The 20,142-nt window shown below is 40.7% G+C and overlaps 1 protein-coding gene across 1 annotated transcript in view; it reads right to left on the minus strand.

The window, feature by feature from the left end:
- Positions 1-272: 272 nt before the first annotated feature.
- The window catches only part of Gpc4 (glypican 4), a 133,910-nt gene continuing 114,040 nt past the window's right edge, over positions 273-20,142 (minus strand). Inside the window, exons 4-9 of the mRNA XM_008826750.3 lie at positions 12,896-13,061; positions 7,105-7,235; positions 6,864-7,010; positions 4,209-4,345; positions 3,107-3,282; positions 273-2,705 (exon numbers count right to left, since the gene is read on the minus strand). Of these exons, the coding sequence (XP_008824972.1) occupies positions 2,503-2,705; positions 3,107-3,282; positions 4,209-4,345; positions 6,864-7,010; positions 7,105-7,235; positions 12,896-13,061 (960 nt within the window). The 3' untranslated portion in view covers positions 273-2,502. The remainder of the gene's footprint in view (positions 2,706-3,106; positions 3,283-4,208; positions 4,346-6,863; positions 7,011-7,104; positions 7,236-12,895; positions 13,062-20,142) is intronic.

The raw sequence follows: 20,142 nt of genomic DNA on the forward strand, positions 1-20,142 counted from the left end.
CACAAGGCTTTTATTCTGCCTCATACTCCAAACTCTAAAGGTTTTCAAATATTCAACTTGCTTTTATTCTTTTTATGTGGGGAGGCGGGGGGTGTCAGGGTAAGCCTGCCAGCTGGTTAGAAGCCAAGACTTATCCAGTCAGACCTGAATGGAAAAATCTATGATTTGTTTATTTCATAGTTCAAGTTCAAAAGCAAAAGACAATTGAAATAATAAAAGGGTAAAAGGAAAAAAATGTAAAGAAAGAAAACAAATCAGTAAGAGTCCAGAAAAACCTTCAAGAATATTTAATTCGGAAAATGTTATTGGTTTGGAGGACTTAACTGAAAGAAAACAGCTGGGCAGAGTTCAAGGTTTTAAATTAAAAACAATCTAACAAGGTCTATAGGGATAACTCTTTGAGCCATATTTTGGAGACCAGATTCATTTCTACCAAGTAAAAGGAATAGCAGCCTAAGCTAAAAAGGAAATTCCTCACAACTGAGGTAGTTACTAAGTATCAGCACATTTTCCAAGTTCTCACAAGGCAGCCCAGCTATTTACAGTTATTTTTCCTCATATAATGGAAAGCCTTCTTAATTTTGTTTTCTGATTTTCTTAAAAAAAAAAACACTTATACACACCAGCCAGAATATGCCTATTTTATTAACATCATGCTTTAATAAATAACTGGCTACTTCTAATAAAATTAAGCCTCTGTTTACAACAGTTCCCCAATATTTCATTTTGACCCTTCTTCAGAATTTGGTGTAAAAAGTTGAATGAAATGTAGACCCTGAGCTATCAAGTAATTATGTTTCAATATAAAAATAGAGAATTACTCTTACAAGTGAAGATTGAACAATAACACAAAACAACCTCTCCGGGTTTTTGGTTCTGTAGAATTCTGGGGTCTTAATGAATTCTAGAGTAGGAAGAGACTTGCAGGATTGTAGTCTTTCTGAAGACTTTTGAGAACTCTTTTTGAAATGATCTGTTACATTCTCAGAGTTTTATTTGGTAAGGACATAAGGGTTTCCCAAGGGGGCAAGTCAGTGGTCAGTCTTTGGCCTGAGACAATAGATTGGGTCTTTGCCAGTTCACCCATGTAGCTAAGGGTCACTGATAAGATGTCCTCCTCTCATCTTTACCTATTCCCATTCCTGTCCCAAAATATAAATTAAAAAAAAAATCTGGAAACCTATTCTCCTTTCATCCTTGTCTGGAATGGAAAGGAAATGGCTGCACACCACTCCAAAACCTTTGTTTCATTGATTAGAAAGGGGTGGGCAAGAAAAAAATCAAATTAGACACCTAACACTCCCTTAAAATACTGGAATCTTAAAAAAAAAAAAACGCAAATATACATGCATAGACAAAAACTTTGAGTGTCGACAGCTATTCCCTGAGCCCAGGCTATACCCCAGTACTGGCTAGCTGCCAGACTGCTCCCTTTTATGGCACTCTTCCTAGAGAGGTCAGTGGGTTAAAAATCCGGACCACACTAACAAGGGGAAACCAAATGAAGTTTAGTCACTTCGTACTACCATTGGGATAAAAAACCGAGTGTCCGTGTGGACATGAAAACTGGCATACTGTGGCCTGCAAACTTGCCTTGTTTTTAAAAACCACCCCCAAATCCAAGTGTGTACAGGTGATAACGGACATCCTGAGTGCCTTTTATCTTTCACAGGACACTACATCAACAATATTTAATGGGATACACTTTGAGTATGAGCGGGTCCAAAAAATCGACCTATATGTGATCTTAGCTTATGTAATTCAACTCAGTCAAAATGGTCAGATAGTCTGCAGTCTCTTCCAACTCCCAACTATGAACAAAGTCGAAATTTCTTCTTGTATTGGTGTTGGAATACAATCTGACAAGTGGCTCAGAGGCCTGCCTGCACCTTCACATTCTGTCCTAACTTAATAGAAACAAACAAACAAAAGAAAGAAAGAAAACCCAAGTCACCTCCACATCTCTCCAGATAAGGCAGCTAAAATAACAAGGGTAAATGGAAATTTTACGGCTTGTTGGGCTTTTTCTTTTAATAAGATAACATGATAAATAAAACCTGCTTCTGTACAGCTATTTAATATTTCAGAAATACGTACATGTTACATGCCAAGAAAGGACCCTGGTTTTCTTGTAAGAAACAAGGTGAGATCATAATTGGAAAAGAAAAACCCCACAAACAAAATGAGAAAAAAACAAAAACAAAAACAATAGAGTGATAAGATCACAAATGCACAACTAACTACAGTTCTGTACCTACACTGTTAGCCACGTTTAACACGGCTCTGAGGGAGCAGGAACGAATTTAAATGTAGTAGTCCCTTCTGTCCCCCTGAACTGAATGAAAAAAAAATGTCAACTCTGTTTAAACCAGTGGCCACATAGTAAAAACTGTACATTGTTGTCCATTCATTTAAAAAGCAAAGTCACTAGGATGGTAGAAAAGTGATAACCGGTGCCCTTTAACTTTCTGAAGATGAACACTTTTACTCAGAGTTTGACAATTATCTCCATTCTCTCTGCATAACCAGGAACAAGATGCAGAGGACAGTGAGGAGGTACGGCTGTGCCTCTGCATGGGCACCAGCGCTGTCGGCTTTCTCGTTGGCACTCTTCCCAGAGTGGTCAGTGGCATTGGACTCAAACTCCGAAGGGCACTGCTGATATTCACATCCACTTCCACTTCCTTCACCACTATTTTCATCACCTACATTGAAAAGGATGCAACAGAGATTTCATTACATATGTTCTTACCAAGTCATACAAGAACAACTCATACTCAAACCTGCAGACTGGGGCTAGAGAGTTAGCTCAATGGTTGAGTGCTGGGGGCTCTTACAGAGGACCCAGGTTCAAATCCCAGCATGCACATGGTGGCTATCACCCATACCTTACAGAGGATCTGGGTGTGAATCCTAGCACCCACGTGGTGGCTAACAACTATCTGTAACTCCAGTTCCAGGGGAATCCTATGTTCTCTTCTGATTTCCAAGGGCAATGAATGACACAGGTACCCTTTCATACATGCAGTTAATACACACACACACACACACACACACACAAAATAAAAATTATAATTTTTTTTTAAAAAAAGCTACATAGACTTACTGATATCAAAGAAGTCCACATCATTCCCATTGTAAGCATTCTTCATTTTACTGGTCATAACACGAAGAGCCATGATTTGACGAAGGATCAGTACATCTGGTTTGCTGGTGTCAACCTGGACCTCTGGGTTGTTGCCCTGGTTGGCTAGTCCATTTCCTGTCACTGCAAACAGGTATCTGAAGCAAGAAATTGCCCCATTAGAATGATCAGTAAAATGAATGTAAGAGATCAAGGATTTCTGCTAGATTTTAAGATTTCCACTGAGCAGAGTTAAATAGAAGTTCTTCCATTTATAATGAACTCTAATTGCTGCTTTTCCTGGGCATGTGTTGTTTCTACTATCTGACCATGATCTTTGTGAAAGTGATGCTTTATGTGGAGATTGTTGTATCAAAGGAAAATACCCTCTGAATGAATGTTTATTTCAGTTTGGGAGTGTGTCAGGAAGGGGACACAGGGAATTATCAATAAAGAGAATGCAGGGGCTGGTGAGGTGGTTCCACAGTTAAGAGCACTTGCTGCTTTTGCAGAGAACCTGGATTTGGTCCTCAGCACCTATATGGTACACTTAACATACATGTAGGCAAAACACTCATACACATAAAAAACAAATAAATCAAAAAATTTTTTAAAAAGATTGTGATCTGCTGGGTGTGGTGGTACACACCTTTAATCCTAGCGCTTGGGAGGCAGGAGATGGATCTCTGTGAGACTTGAGGCCAGCCTGGTCTACATAGTGAGCTCCAGGCCATCTAGAGCTACAGGAAGATCCTTTCTCAAAAAAAGACAAAAAGAATGTGACTTTTTGAGAACTGGTACTTTATAAAACTAGTCCACTGGACCAAGAGCCACAGGCACTAAATGTTTAAAAATAATGACTCCAGCTGAGTATCCCTGGTGCTAAAATACAACCACGGTCAAGTCCAGTTCCTTTTCTATGTAGTCGAGTGCCCTTTTGAACACTTGAATGGCAAAACCCATGCCTAAGGACATTCAGAAGGTTTCTGTGTCATGCTACCTAGAGTAAAGTGCTTCTTTTGGGTAACGGCTGAGAAGATGAGGCATGAATAGAGAAGCTGCAGACCCCTGGACAGAGGCTGACCTGCTTTTGCCTTTGCCATTCCAGCAGTCATCCTCATTGCCGTTTCCTGCTGCCATCCTCTCATCATTGCAAATGCTGCTCGGGAGGGAGGACCAGAACTTCTTGGCTTGTTTCAGTTTCTCCTTGACATCAGTAACCTGAGTAAGAAAATGAAAAAAAAAAAGGGCCCATTCATGTACACAATGTAAAAACACCATGAATCATCCCAGGACTCAGGAGGCTGAGGCAAGAGGATTGTTGTGAATTTGTGGGCAGCAGTGGCTGATCTATACAATGAATTACTGGTCAACTTGTGATAAACAGCAAAGCCCTGTCCCATTTTCTTCCGTGCTGTAGCCACTGCTAAGGTACCTATGCTCCTGTAAATAGCCCTTTACCCACGCTTCTGTAAACAACACTAATGGAATTCACTGGGTCATATATAAAGACATCAAAGTAGAAGGGGGAAGAAGTGGAAACAAGAAGGGGTAATAGAGAGAAATATGATCAAAATACATTATATAGGAGGCTGGAGAGATGGCTCAGTGGTTAAGAGTGTGTACTGTGCTAGCAAAACACCTGGATTTGCTTCCTAGCACCCACATTAGGGAGCTCAAAATTGACTTGAGCTCTACAGCATCTAATGGCCTCTTCTGGGCTCTATGGACATGTGCACAAATCCACACAGAGATACAGATACATAAATATAAATAAATCCAAGCTTTCCAATTTTATTTATTATATTAACTTTAATTTTATGTATATGAGTGTTTTGCCTGCCTGTATGTAAGTGCACTCATGTTGTGCAATGCCCACGGAGGTCAGAAGAGGGTGTTGGATCCTCTGAAACTGGTGTAACAGGCAGTTGTTAGCCACCATGTGGGTGCTGGGAACCGAACCCAGGTTCTCTGCCAGAGCAGTCAGTGTTCTTAACCACTGAGACATCTCTGCGGCCCCATAAATCCAATCTTTAAAAATGCATTATATGCATGTTAAAAACAAATAACCAAAAACTCTTGTCTCAGAAATCAAACCAAACTAAAATTACCTATAGATGTACCTTCTGATCACGTCTAAATCTCCTTGGAATGGTATGTCACTCATTTCCAATTGTAGGCTAAGAAAAATATGCAGATCAAATTCATACTTAGAAATGCACAATCACTCAGGAGGATTAACAGTTGAAAAGCAAAATCTGAAGACGCTGTCTGGACTCACTGTCCACTGTGGCCCTCATGTACACTGCGCTCTATGCCCTGCAGACACTATGAGAAGACTTGGTCTTTTCACCCCAGGTTTTATAGGCAGACTCAAGCTTACATAACATTTCCTTGCCCATCAGTATCCTCTCTAAATTCTGCTTGCACTATGTTCCCTCTTACTATGGCACTAATATTTTCAGATTTTTCACAGCAGGCTGCCATGGATAAAGTAATTTGTCTATATTTCATAGTTATTGTCCTATCTACCATTATCATCTATCATCTTACCTTGGGAAGCCTGAACCATATGCCTCCCTGCCCCATCCCATAAATTAAAAATTGTATTTATTAAAATGCATCACAAATGTTAAAGTAATGAATTATAAAAGAACTTGGCTGGGTGTGGTGGTGCATGCTTTTAATCCCAGCACTCGGGAGGCAGAGGCAGGTGGATCTCTGTGAGTTCAAGGCCAGCCTGCTGGTCTCCATAGTGAATCCAGGACAGCTGGGGCTACAGAGAGACCCTGTCTCGAAAAGACAAAAAGACAAAAAAACAAAAAAAAAACCTTAAAATACAATGGAGGTAAAAATAAATTGAGGTTCTCGTATTACATGAAGACCTTTACTTTGAACAGGTGATTAGGGAAGAGTAGCCAATGGTAAATATATCATTTCTATCCAAATCAGGTCTTGCAGAAGTACCTGTTTGTTTGCTTAAATATAAAGTGGATAGTGATCACTTCTGTACATTTAGTATATGGTATAAATAATCTGAGGATCTTTTTATTTATTTTTTTATTTTATGTATATGAGTGTATTGCTTGCATGTGTGTAAGTGCACTCATGTTGTGCAATGCCCGTGGAGGTCAGAAGAGGGCACTGGAACTGGAGTTAAGGACAGTTGTTAGCCACCATGTGGGTGCTGGGAACCGAACCTGGGTCCTCTGCAAGAGCAGTCAATGCTCTTAACCGCTGAGCCATCTCTCCAGCCATGAGGATGTATTTTATTAATCATTTATAAGTGAAACAACAAAGAAATCTTGTGTATGACTTTAGAAAGTTAACACCATCATATGAAATTAACTCAGAAGATTTTAAGGTGCTTAATTATTGGCTATTGTGGCTCTTACTGAACAGCTCAGACTGGTGACTCTCCTCCTTTGTTGGGGCTTTTTGAGACCAAGGCCCCGTCTTATAGCTCTGAACCTCCCCTTGTGCTTACCCGTGTGACAGCTATAAAGCAGATGCTCAGTAAACTCAGTGACACTAAATGAAAGTCTGGAGAGTAAACTTGTTACACTCCATTTCCTGAGCAAGAAAATAAGGCACATGTATTGTCATCTACATACAACTGGCTTGAAAAGTTATACCTGAAAGACTCGTACTTGTTAGTCTTCCAACTAAAAGTTCACTTTTGAGCTAATGTTTGCGGTTCTTTGCCATTAAGCACTCCCATTCCTGCCAAAGTGCTCACCAGTCGGTCCAAGCTAGTGCCAGCTGCTGTGGTTGGGCGTTGCTCCGGATGATAAGGTCTGAAGCGGGCACTGAAGGCACTTTCAGAGATGGAACGAGAAATTCGACCAGCTGGGAGTGGCTTGGGGGGCCCACATCCCTGGAAAACCTGTGTTGGAGGTAAGTGAGTTTAAATTAGGGAAGCAACATAGCAAGACGGAAGGGACCTCTCTCTCTCCTGCCCAGCCTCCAGCCTCCATTACCTTCTGTGACACTTGCACACTATTATCCTGCATGTTCATGATAGCATCAGAAATCTTCACATCGATGGGATCCATGACTGACTCAATGTTGAAAGGACCTTCCAGCCTCTCTGCCACCATCAGCATGGCATCTAATGGGGTTATGGGAAGAACAATACAGCACAGAGTATCTCAGCCTTAAGTAATCAGACTGACTATATTTTATTGCCTTTGTTTCCTATATGGAGTGGTGTGTGTGTATGTTAAAGCCATATTTCTCTTCATTCATGTTTTTCTACCCATTTCCATGACACCAAACTGCATTTCCTCATTATGTATCACTAGCCTGGTAAAGTGTGGACTGGCCTGGTCGAATGAATGCTTTGTTCTGTGGCAAGGAAAATTCATCCAGGAAATCTTCCATCATCCAGATTATTCATTCCTTAGCATGTCAGCCAGCACCCAGCTAACAATGCTAAGGCTGAGGGCAGAATAACGTGCCAGTTCTCCCAGAGACTTTGCTAGGAGCTTTTCCTTTCAGGTTCTATTTACAAGAGTCAAAAACATAAATCAGTTACAACCCCGGCATACCAATTCTTTCCTTTCATTTCTTTTAATGAAACCTTTCAGATCCTTGAGTGCACAGTTGGAAAATACAAATGAAAGCGTTCTGGGAATTCTAATGACTTCAAATAATGAAACTTTGAGTCATGCCATTTTGGGGCTGAGATAAACTTCCCATTTCAAATGCGAGGACCTCAGTTTATTTCAAAGTAATATATGTGCCTCTTTGTATTCTTGTAAAACCATGACACAAGACACAGCACACAAAAATTGTCTGTTCATGGTACGTATCTTTACTGATACCTGAAAGTCACTTTAAGACTTTGTAGGAACCTGGCATTTTCCAACAAGCACTGGCTCCCTTAAAGAAAATCAGTTGTATTTGTCTTGCCATATACGCCTATTGGGGTTATGAGTTAGTACTTTTGCCTGAAAGCTGTACAAAATTAGAACTCTTGGAAATAAAATCCTCCAGGGAGAAAAATGGCTATTATCATTAATGATAAGCACTGAATTTTAAAAGAAAAGATTTGTTATTATTTTTCATTTTGTGTGTGTGTGTGTGTGTGTGTGTGTGTGTGTGTGTGTACACTCACACTTGAGTGCTGCTGCCTATAGAGGCCACAGATCAGACCCCCCCACCCCCAAGCTGTAGTTACAGGCTCTTGTGAGCCATGGAATGTGGGTGCTGAGAACTGAACTCGATTCCTCTACAGTAAGTGCTCTTAAACACTAAGCCGTTGCTCCAGCCCCAGCAGCTAACTTCCAAACTTGGTTTTGTCTTTTATTCTCTATAGCTAATGGAGACAAGCAAAGGAACCCCCCCCACACACACACAAAGTCCTTTCCTTCAGGTACTTCAAGGTCAAGTTCTAAAAAGGAAGGTTCCTTTCCAGAAGGCTGGATGTCCTCTCAGCTACTGTCCCCCTGCTGAGCTTCCACCTAAGCTTTCCAGTGGAAGGGGATTTTAACCATTATCATATCAATGAAGTCAAATTTGGTTGCCAACCATTCACCTTCAACCTAGAACAAACACTACAGAACATTTTAAAGTTTGAGGCCATGCCTTTAAACTATAATTTCAATGTCACAAACAAGGAATGGGTTTTTGTGAAGTACAGTTTTTTAAAGTAGGAGTGAATAAAGTTTCAGATTGCATTGTGGTAAGCACCAATAAAGTGATGCCTCTAACCTCTAAGCAAAAGCGGACAGCATGAATATGCCATTGTACTAGAGGAGAGAAAAAAATGCTTTTGATGTGCTAGCGAAAGGAGACTTTTGCAAACAAGTGAAGCACAACTTAAATGTGTTCATCATTGTCAGCGCATCAGGGCTGCCACATACAGAAAGCACATTCTTTCATAAGCCAGGAAGAAATTGCTGGCTCCAAATAAAAATATTATGAATAGAGAGACAATAAACATCCAAAATGCAGAGGTTTGAATAAGAGGGAAAAAGGTGCAGTTTGTACCTACTCATTCCCCTAGTGGCAGGGAAAGGCCAGATCACTAATGTGTTTGTGAAAGACTGAAAGGAAACATAAACCCCGATTCTTCTGGCTGTTTGGCGGCTTTGTAAACTCAGAGACGCTGACCATACACAAGGGCCTGGGAATGGAGAGGGAAACCAGGCCTTTGTTGGGGCCGGTGCCATGGCGTTGCGTGTTGCACAGCTGAAGAATGCGACTGAGGATGCATTCTGCCCGTAGCCCACAGCCTGAAGCCAAAGCTGCCTATAACCCTGCAGGAAGTCACAACTGGCCATCCACTGGTCCTTCCGTAGCAGCCACGGCCCCCAAAAGAAACACCAGGAGAAATCCAAAGATGACTGGTTTGGGGTTTTATTTTTCTTCTGGATGACAGAGGCCACAGTTATATATAGAATATCCAACTGGCTCCTGCCTCCTGCCAGGAACTGGCTGGTATCCCTGCCAGTAATCCCAATACTAAATTCCCACTGACAACAACATGTGACATTAACAGGTTTGGCTCTGAGTCAAAGAATGTTAACACAGCCACGGTATGTGACAGTCAACAAGTTGAATCTAAGAATCATTTGTGAGTCTCTAGAAACCAACTTATTTTTGTGTAGTGTAAGGCAGGTACTTGATTTGCCTTTCAAATTGGAGGTTTCATATCAGCCTCTTAAAACAGTGTGTTTCCAAAGGTGTTGCACGTATTTAGGCCCATCCTGAAAAAGACTGACAAAAATCTCAACATTTACAATTTGTGGTGAAATACAGATACAATTGTGGGAAGAGGGAGAGCCTAGCAGCAAGAAGGCTGACTTGGAAGAGCCTGGCCTTGACTGGTCATCCCTCACTGTTCTCCAGAAGAAAGCATCCCTTTCTTGGGAATGGGGGTGGAGTAAATGAGGGTAATAGGGGTATGATCAAATACATTTTATATACATATATATGTGTGTGTGTGAAAATGTCATAATGAAACCCATTATTATGTATAATTAATATAGGCAATGAAAAATGTAGGGAGAAAAGTGTTCCCTTCTTACTACGGAAAGTGAGTCCTTTTTCATTGAGCCTCCAATAAATAATCAGAAACTTACAGCTTTAGCCTTCAAACTCAACTGGTAGAACAGGAGGCAGTTTCCCAACTTAACCTGAAGATCTGATTTAAAAAGGGATGAAAACAAATTCTTGATTGTTTATTAATGTATAGACATTTAAACAGCAAAGAAAACGAGAGAGAGAGAGAGAGAGAGAGAGAGAATAAACATGAACATTATAGCATGGAAATTTGGACTGAATTCTCTAACCATGGAGATCAATTAAATCATTGTGAAAATTTTGTGAAAAAAAGAATAGGAGATTAAGTATGTCTATCATCTCTGGCCTGTTATATTGGCTTATTAGACAATGAATAGTATATTCATTAAAAATGAGGTTTACATGTGATTACATACCTCATCACTCTAAAAAGTATCATTTAAAATAGCTGGGGAAAATAAATTCCAAAATCCCATCAATTTTCACTTGGGTACAATTTTGCTTCTTCAAAGACAGCACATGAAATTTAAAGAATACACTACAAGAACAACAGCAGCAAGTTAAGGCTGAACCATTAAATAAGCAAGCCCGAGTATAGCTTTGATTTGCTGTGATCTGTGAAGTCTTGGAAGATACGTAGAATTTGTGCTTTAATATAAGGACATGAGGGCCTTAGTGATAGTTGCTGCTGGACAGGTTGAAGTAACAGAGAAAAAGGTGGAAAGTGCTCCTGTGTCGCACTCAGGATGCCCAGGTAGGAAAGGGAGTGAAGGTGGATCACTGTCACCATACACTTTTTGTACTGCATGACAAACTCTACTAGGTTGCCCAGAGAAACGACTATTAAGAGGCAAAACTGAAAAGGCCCACCTTTCCTTCAGAATTATATTTCACTGGGTGTGATAAGGGTACACCTGTAATTCCAGCCATCTATCTGGAAGCAGAGGCTAGAGGATCATGAGTTGGAGGCCAACTTGAGCTACTCTTATCTTCAAAACCCAAAACTCCACACATCTCAATTTAGGAAGGAAAAGTGAGTGAACTGCAAATTTGGCATGTGGTTGTGGGGAGGATACAATGAGAAACGGGAGGAGAGAGTGAGGGGATGGCTTTAAATTGGGAAATGCCATAGTTTTCATATCCGTGTGAAATGGTTTTATTTCTCCCCTGGGTTTCATTTGTGCCTGTGTATTGTGCTCCTTCCCTTTCATGAGATTCTGCTTTTCTGTGTGTAAAATAGTTTTTCCGTGTTTTCCAGCTTTGAGCTATTTAGGCTACAATTATGCTGAAATGCTTAATATTCACATCTTTTCCCCCCAGTGTTTACAAGAATCTGTTGGAGCCAATTTATTGATGTACTTTCAAACAAAGTCAATATGGTCATTAATTCTCATGCAGACTAAAAATCATTCCCCATCCCAATCCCCTCTACTCCAAAAACTGTAAAACAAAACAAAACAAAAAAATCAACAAACAAAATGAAACAAAATAAAGCAAAACTGAGCCAGCAAATTACATGCTCACTCCCATGGTGTGGAAAATTTAATGAAAACTTGGTTCCTATAAAAAGACTTCCATTCTGCAAATGTGACTTGGACACGGGGGGAATGAGTATGTTTTGTAAGCTCTTAGTATGCATGCAGGATCTCAGCAATGCTCGGCAGTGGGACTTTCATGACTGGCCACTGAGGTTTCAGGACTGATGTATACCCTAAGTAGTGGCTAAAGTTGTTGATGGCTGGATGTTTAGAGTAGGCTTGATTTGTCCTTTCCCTGCCCCCAAAATAATTACCCCTCTCAGAACCTAGCCAATTCGCTTAGAGTGTTATCTGGGTTCTAGTGCTGGTTTCCCAAGTTAAAAACATATGCAGGAATCATATTTCTTAAATAATTAGGGCAAGAGTCTATCCATTCACCCAAGAGTAGTGTACCATGGCTAAATCCCCTACATAAACAAAATCCATTCAGAAATTTTCACATCATAGTTCTCCCAATCCAAAGAACAACTGGGTATCTGGCCAGCTTGCCAAAGATTTGGTTGTGGTGTAAGAGAAGGAATGGAGTGTGTGTGTGTGTGTGTGTGTATGTGTGTGTGTGTGAAAATGCATACATGCATGCACATGTGTGAAGAGGCCAGAGGACAATTCCAAGTGTCATTTTTCAGGAAAGCTACTGCCCACCTTAATTTTTGGAGACATGGTCTGTGTTTACCTGGAGCTCACTGATTAGGCTAGGCTGGCTGGCCACTGAGCCCCAGAGATCCAGGTATGTCCTACCACACCCAGATTTTGGGGGTTCTAGAGATCAAACTCAGGTCTTTGTGCCAGTAAGGCAAGTAAGCATTTTACCAACTGAGCATAGCCAGTTCTGCACCTGAGCAAGAACATTTCAAAAGCCATTTTCACAGTTCTGTGAAGGCTGTACTCTAGAGCGGACATGAAAACAAACCTAAGATGAACACCAATATTGAGTTTTCAGCAGAAAATATAAAAAAGGCCTCCAAGGCACTGAAAGTCAGTACATCTAACTGTCATCAGAAATGCCATCATTAGTTCAAGGGAACACTGGCTTGTAGCGATGATCTTACTAACCTAAAATGTACTGAGTGCAACATAGCCAGGACTCTGGAAAACATCTAATACTAAAGTGAATAGAAATTTCCATAGCTGCCCATTACAACAGTCCTTCTGGCTGGAAGTGGAGTCATCTCTAGTAATACAAATACATCAACTGCTAGCTCACCTATGAAATTGTTCCACTCAAAATCGAGGTCACCTTGGTTGGCCAAACAGCCTCTCATGATGTTTGAGCAGTAGTTGTAACATGGTTTCACAGTCACGAGGCCCCGGCAGTGGGAGCAGTAGGTCATCTTCAGCAGCGCTTGGCTGCATTGGGTTGTGGGGTTCACCTAATGTGTGACAAGGAAAAAGAAAGTCATGTTAGGTTTAAAATAGAGAACTTTAGAGACTATCCAGTTGACATTGGAGGACTGGCCATGAATTTAGGGATGAGTTATTACTGATCACAATTAGGAAGCTTGCCTCTAATGGAAATGAATTAGAGTGAGATTAAAACAGATGAAAACAGGTGCTGGAAAGAGGGAGTTAGAGTTGGAGGTATGACTTGTTTGTGTGGTGTTACTGGGAATGGGAGGCCTCTGGAAATGGCCTGGTGCAATCGGTGCTTTCCAGTGCCAGACAAATCCAGGTTGTTCTCACATACTGATTACAAGACTGCCATTTGAATCTTAATCCACCACTATGGTTTACAAAGTTACCTTGCATACACTGTTCTATGCCAAAAGCTATGCAGAGGCAGAAAAAATGTATTCCACAGGGTCAAGAATGAATAGCATTAAACCTTGGAGGGCTTCTGGACAGTCAAGCATGGAGGGCTCTCTAAACACATGATGGAAGAGTGAAGCTTCTGTTAAATTTAGAAGAGGCCAGTAAATTTAAGTGGAAAAGTAAAGAGAGATCATCCCAAGGAGAGCAATGAAATTATGAAAAACTCAGAGTGTGTACCGGGTACACAACATGGCTTTTCAGATGGGGTGAAGGCATTTGGGACAGTAATGTTGGACTCAGAGGAGTATGTGTGTGGCCAGAATTTGAATAGGCTTGAACACCAAGCAGAATCTGAGACACCATACAGTTGAAAGACTGTGAGCACGCCAAGCAGCAAGCTTGAAACAGTACTGGAGTCAGACTTGGCTAGTGCAGAGAAATGCATTTAGTTTCATCTTTCTAGTTCTGCAAGATAAAATGATTTGGGACACAGAAGAGTCAGTTCTATGTCATTACACATTTCTGTCAATACTTAGAAAAGCTCATGGCTGGGTATCCCATGCCAGAACTCCTGTCTCTCCTGCTCTGTTCTCTTTCAGTGCCTTTATCAGAGGATTAGTGCATTCTTCCCTATCACTGCCAACTAGTTCTTCAAACACAGACCTTTAGAAGCAGATACTATCACGGGTAGAATATGCCAGGGTGCAGGGTGGCTGGCTATGCATGTCACCTGCTTTGGTGTGTTACTTTGGTTATCACTTAGCAACAGTACCCTTAGGAACAGGAACAGGAACAGGGGATTGGTACTATCAGGAGGAAAATTTAATATTCTCACGATCCTGTCTGGCACACACACACACACACACACACACACACACACACACACACACACACAGATACCCTCCTCCAGCTTATCCCAAACACAACTCTAGCCTACAAGGGGGGAAAGCATTCAACAAGAAGATGGTAATTATATACACTAAAGTCAAAGACTTAGGGTTTTTCCACAGTTCTAACCAGTCCCAAATGTTTTCCTAAGCATTAAATTAGTCCCTTTAACTGCGTATTAATGTACAGCAAAATCTTGGCTAACCAATACCCTTAAGGAATGGTCCTCTGGATAACTAGGTTTTCTGGATAGCTAAAAGTTCATTCCTTTAAAGTCACACATTGTTAGGACTTTGATATTCATCAACCTGTCATTTTACAGATGAGCAAACAGGCCTTTAGGAGGGAGGATGTCCAAGTCATAGAATCACAGAAGTCTGTATTGGAAAAGGCCTTCCTTAGTCATCACTGATGTTGCTTTTACACTAAAGAGATCAGAAAACCACAGCCTAAGAGAATAAACAACTTGCTGACAGTTACCCCTACATTTGATTGCGGTACTGCACCTTATCAAACATTTGTAACACAAAGACGTTCCAGATGTGTCACGTTTTCTTGCCATCCTAAATAGAAGAAACTCTATTCATAGGCATTGGTTGTTTTCTTCTTTATTTTTAGTTCGTTTCCACATGAGAGAGACTGATCAATGGTTGGATCTTAGAGAAGTAATGGTTATGTAAATAACTTATTAAAAACCACAATACATAGTGGTTTTTGTCCTAGCATAGGGGAGGCAGAAGCAGATGAAGATGACCTTATGAGATCAACGTCAACCTGGTTTACTTAGCAAGTTCCAGGTTACTACTGAGAGACCCTGTCTCAAAACAAACAAAAAACCTTATAATATAATTAGATGTGCTAGAGCATGCTTCTAACCCGAGATTTGGAGGGCTGAGGCAGGAGGACAGTGGTGGCAGTTAGCCTGGGTTACATAGTGAGGCCTTCTCTCAACAAAACAACAGCAACAACAAAAACAGAAATGAAAAAGAGAGAGAGGAGAAAGTGTAGAGGAGGACAATGGAAAGGGGGAATTATGGAGCAGCACTTGGCAATGATAAATATTATGCTTAAGAGTAGACAATGTGTCCTGGTAAGAAGAAACATAGAATATTGAGTATCTGCTATGTGCCAGGGAATATTATTTGTGTTAGGTATCAAAATAAGTGAAAATTTCCAGGTTAGGATATGAAACCTGTTCTATGAAACACAAAGACCATTGGGAAGCAAACAAAAATGTTCAAGTCAATTATATTCAGGAAGTGTTTTCCAAAGCACTTTTCTACTATTTCTTTTGATGGGGTGGAGGAGAGAGCTGCCGAAAGCAATGTACTACATCCTTAGTCCAACGGCAAGTTAAATCATTTGCGCAGTAGACCTTTAAGTACCCTCCCCTAAAATCATCTGATGGAATCTCAAGTTTTAAAATCAGAGACCAAGCAAAATGATACTGTAGAGTTCGTCAAAGGATGATTCTGAAGCTGGGTTTGCAACGTATTTTTTTCTATTTCATTCTTTGGCCAAGTACTTACTGGCTTACAAAGCAGCTGGCTATAACATGCTATGGGAAAACTACATTATACCAGAGATGAAAAGAGAGATGTGAAAGTTTTTTAAAAACTGGGACAGGAAAGGGCATATAAAACACTAACGCTAGAGAAAAGTCTTTTGTCCCATAGCCATTAATCAGACCACCAAGTGATAGTTCACATGAAGGGAATTCTGAACCTACAAAGCAAATTCCATGTGTGGGATGAGACTCTCGCATAATGGGATGGCTTTTTAAACAGTAAGGACACCTAGAGAAGCAGGAGACCCCCCAGACGGCCTCCTTTTTCTGGAAGACTTATCAATGAAACTACCATTCTAGACCTTGGAGCCCCACCTTCACCAACCCGACCAACCTGAGCATGGTGGAGTTGGTGTACCAAGGGTTAGGCAGATCTCTGGGAGTTCAAAACCAACCTGGTCTACAGGCCAGCTGGGGCTACAGGGGGTCTCTGTCTCACCCCCCACCCCAAAAAAGAAAGAAAACATATGTGGTAAACTCAAACTTTGTTGAGACCTTTTTTTTTATTATTTTTAAGAGAAACTCAGGTTCATTTACATTTTATTCCCTGGTGACCATCAAAATCAAGTACTTCCTTTGAACCCTCTGAAACTTATTTACTGAAGTAGATTTGCTCTTGAAACCTAAGTAGTAGTAAATCATGCCACACAGGGAATAACAAAAAGGGAAATGTACTCCAAGGTCTTCCTTTAATTCTCAGTTACATGTTTCCTCTATGGCACAACACAGCACTTAAAATGTTCAATTTGAGTGTTACTTTGGGGCACAGCTCTTGACTAGTAGCTATTATGCTTTTCTTTCATTCAAGAAGATCTGCTGACTCCAGACATCAGTGCCTTCCAGAAATCTTGGTGCTAGGGTAAGAGCAGGGGTAGAGCTTTATGATCATATTTTACAAAAAAGCCGAATCTTTAGACTTCTCTTAGAGATGTAGTAATTTCTTAAAATCATTAGAATAGGAAAATCTCTGTCTCTCTCTCTTTCTCTGTCTCTCTCTCTCTCTCTCTCTCTCTCTCTCTATATATATATAACATATATATACTTTTCCACTTTTGAACCCAAAAAATGGTTTAAAGCACTCAGAGAAACACTATTTTTTTTTATGATTTTGTGGTTAAGAGGGTGTGGTGGTTTGAATGAGAATGTCCCACACAAGCTCCAAGTAATTGGACATTTTGTCCCCAGTTGGTGGTGCTGTTTTGGGAAGTCTTAGAAGGTGTGGAGGAAGAATGTCACTTGGGGCAGGCTTAGAGAGTTCTTAAGCATTGCTAGATCCTGAGTTGCTCTCTTGCTTCCTGTGCCTGCTAAAGCTGTAAAGCTTAGCTTCTGCCCCTCCTCTAGCCACCTCTGTGGTCATGCCTCCCCGCCAAGACGGACTGTAACCCCCTGGAACCATAAGCTCAAATAAAGTCTTCCTTTCATAAGTTGCTTTGGTCAGTGTTTCCATCACAGCAACAGAAAAGTAACTAATACAGAGGGTGTGTGTGCACATGTGTGTGCATACATGCACAAGCACACTCGTGTAGGCTAGAGATGAACCTTGGGTCCCTCAGGCACTGTCCACCTTGTTTTCTGAGACAGGGCCTCTCATCTGTCTGGAATTCACAAATCAGGCCAGGATGGCTGGCCAGCAATCTCCAGGGATCCATCTGTGTCCCCATCCCAAGGGCTAGGATATAAGCATATACCACCATGCCCTACTTTTTTTGTTTCTGGGGATTAAACTCAGGTCCTTATGTTTGCAAGACAAGCGCTTTGCCAACTGTGACCCAACTTAGGAGAGGCATAATGTCAAGATTGAAGAAGAGAAATTCTGTTTTATGATTTAGTTACAACAAATAATTTTGCTAGATTTTATTGATTCTTATGATTCATTTATGGAACACTTAATATGTACCAGGTTCTGGTCTGAGAAATATATTAACTACTAACTCACTTAACCCTTAAAATAATCATATAAGGAAAACATTATCATCTCATTTCACTATGAAGTAGAATTTGGGGATTTACAAAAGGTCTTTAGCTAAATGGGACAGCTGAGACCCAAGCTTTGAATCCAAGTTCCAGAGTGTGTGTACTCAACCTCCTTGATGTGTAACTTGAGAAAAATTATTTATTATTATTATTATTTTACATGTATGAGCGTATTGCCTGCATGTATGTAAGTGCACCTGTGTCATGCAATGCTTGTAGAGATCCGGGTCCTCTGCAAGAGAAGTCAGTGCTCTTAAAAACCACTGAGCCATCTCCTCTTCAGCCCCTTAATGTGTACCTTTTATTTGTAGTGATAAGGATCGAATCTAGTGTCTCACAAATGCCAGTGCTATGCCCCAGGTGCTTTGGTGAAAATCTACACGGCTTCTTTAGAATCACAGACTATAGGAGGCTTGAGACCAACACAGGGGTCTGGTCAATATGTATAGCTCTCAGACCTCCCAATTATCTCCCCATAATATGAGACTGAATGTTTTCTAGTGACAAGCTTATTGATGAAATGAATCTGGTTTTATTTTGGAGGGCAACTTAGGACATGACTGTTCTATATGTAGCAATATCCACTAGATACTGGGATGAGAGGACATATTGTTTAATAAAATAATTATGACTTACTGAGTGCCAGCATTGTGTCTTTAAAACTGTTGAAGCTGCTATAGGGGTGAGAAAAAAAGATATAATTACAGTGTATTACTCACCAAGTTCAAAGGCTTAAGAAAACAGTGCTGGACATGGTAGAAGAGTTCCCTTGGCTGGAGGTGTGGCTGACTGGTAGAGCATTTACCTAGCAAACACGAGGCCCTGAGTTTCATCCTCATCACCCCAAAAAAAGTTCCCTTTAGCAGAACAAACTGTAAAACAAGTCATATTTTACCCAAGTTCCAAACTTTCGAAAGAATTGCAGCTAAATGTAGCACAGATGATGAATTGCTATTAAAAAGACACAGTTTATAGAAGGGAAGGGGTTGCACATTATTTATGAAAGAATGGAATACTTGTTCATTTTTGGAGGGTGGGATGAGAGAGGAGGGATGCATTCTGGACTGGACACTTCTGTTTTAACTCAAACATAAAAATCAATCTGAGTCTGAGTCTCCTGGTATAGTGGCACACTTCTTTAATTCCAGCATTCAGGAGGTAGAGGCATGTGGATCTCTGTGGAAATGGAGGACAGCATGGTTTACGTAATGAGTTCCAGGGCAGCTGAGGCTACAGGGAGATCCTAGCTCAAAATACAAAACAAACAAAATATCGATCTGAGCTACTGACTCATAATCTCAATATATTAATATCCAGCTTTCAATATTTCTAAAACCCTTTAAGACTGACCAATGTCTTTCCAAATAGGAATGCAACTCTAAGGAAGCACCTTACAATGTACACCATGATAAAAGTCAATGGGGCAAGAAGTTTACTTTTTAACTGCTTTTAAAAGGACTCATTGTGGGCTTGGAAGTGTTTGTAGGTCAGTGGTAGGGAGGCTCTGGGTGTTATCTTCAGCACTGAAAAGATGAGGATGAGGATGTGGTTGAGGAGGAGGAGGAGGAGGAGGAGGAGGAGGAGGCAGCAGCCACCTCATGTCTGCTACCAGGACATCTGTCTGCCATATCTGCTATAAAAGAAAAGGATCCTTCTCTGCAAAGACTCCTTTTCACATACATTGAGTCTTTCTACCAAATAACCTGCATTTTGCAAACACCACATTAAGAAGTCCAGCGAGCAGCCTGCGAAAAGAAAACTGCTGGAGCAGAGCTCTTCCTGCAGCCTGGATTTCATTTCAGTAATTCAGAACCAGCCTTAAGCCATATTACACAGCGACGGCAGTCAGCATGCTGCACTGAGGTTAGAAACACATTGCCTTGTAGTTTATTCCAGCCCTGTACATGCATGCATTGCTGCCCCCCTTTTGCAGAGTCACTCACACCAAACAAACAGAAAAGATCTAGATTTTTTCTCTGTTGCTTGGTAAGATAGGCACCCAATAAAAACAACAGGAAATATTTCTCAAAATTATGGCAAAAGAAAGAGATAGGGAACCCACACTTGCTGCAGGATGTGATGAGTTTATTCAGCAATTTCCTGATAAATATTACCATTGAAATCTACCCAATGACTTTATAGACATACACAGGTGCCAAGGATCTGAGTGTAACCAATTATGACTAGTAATAATCAGATACATACAGATTAGAGATGCATGCGCCAACATCTCAGTGTTAGTAGCAAAAACAATGAGTCTTTCTGCAAAGAAC

Source organism: Nannospalax galili, unplaced genomic scaffold, assembly GCF_000622305.1.
Source record: "Nannospalax galili isolate Female #2095 unplaced genomic scaffold, S.galili_v1.0 scaffold371, whole genome shotgun sequence".
Taxonomy (NCBI): domain Eukaryota; kingdom Metazoa; phylum Chordata; class Mammalia; order Rodentia; family Spalacidae; genus Nannospalax; species Nannospalax galili.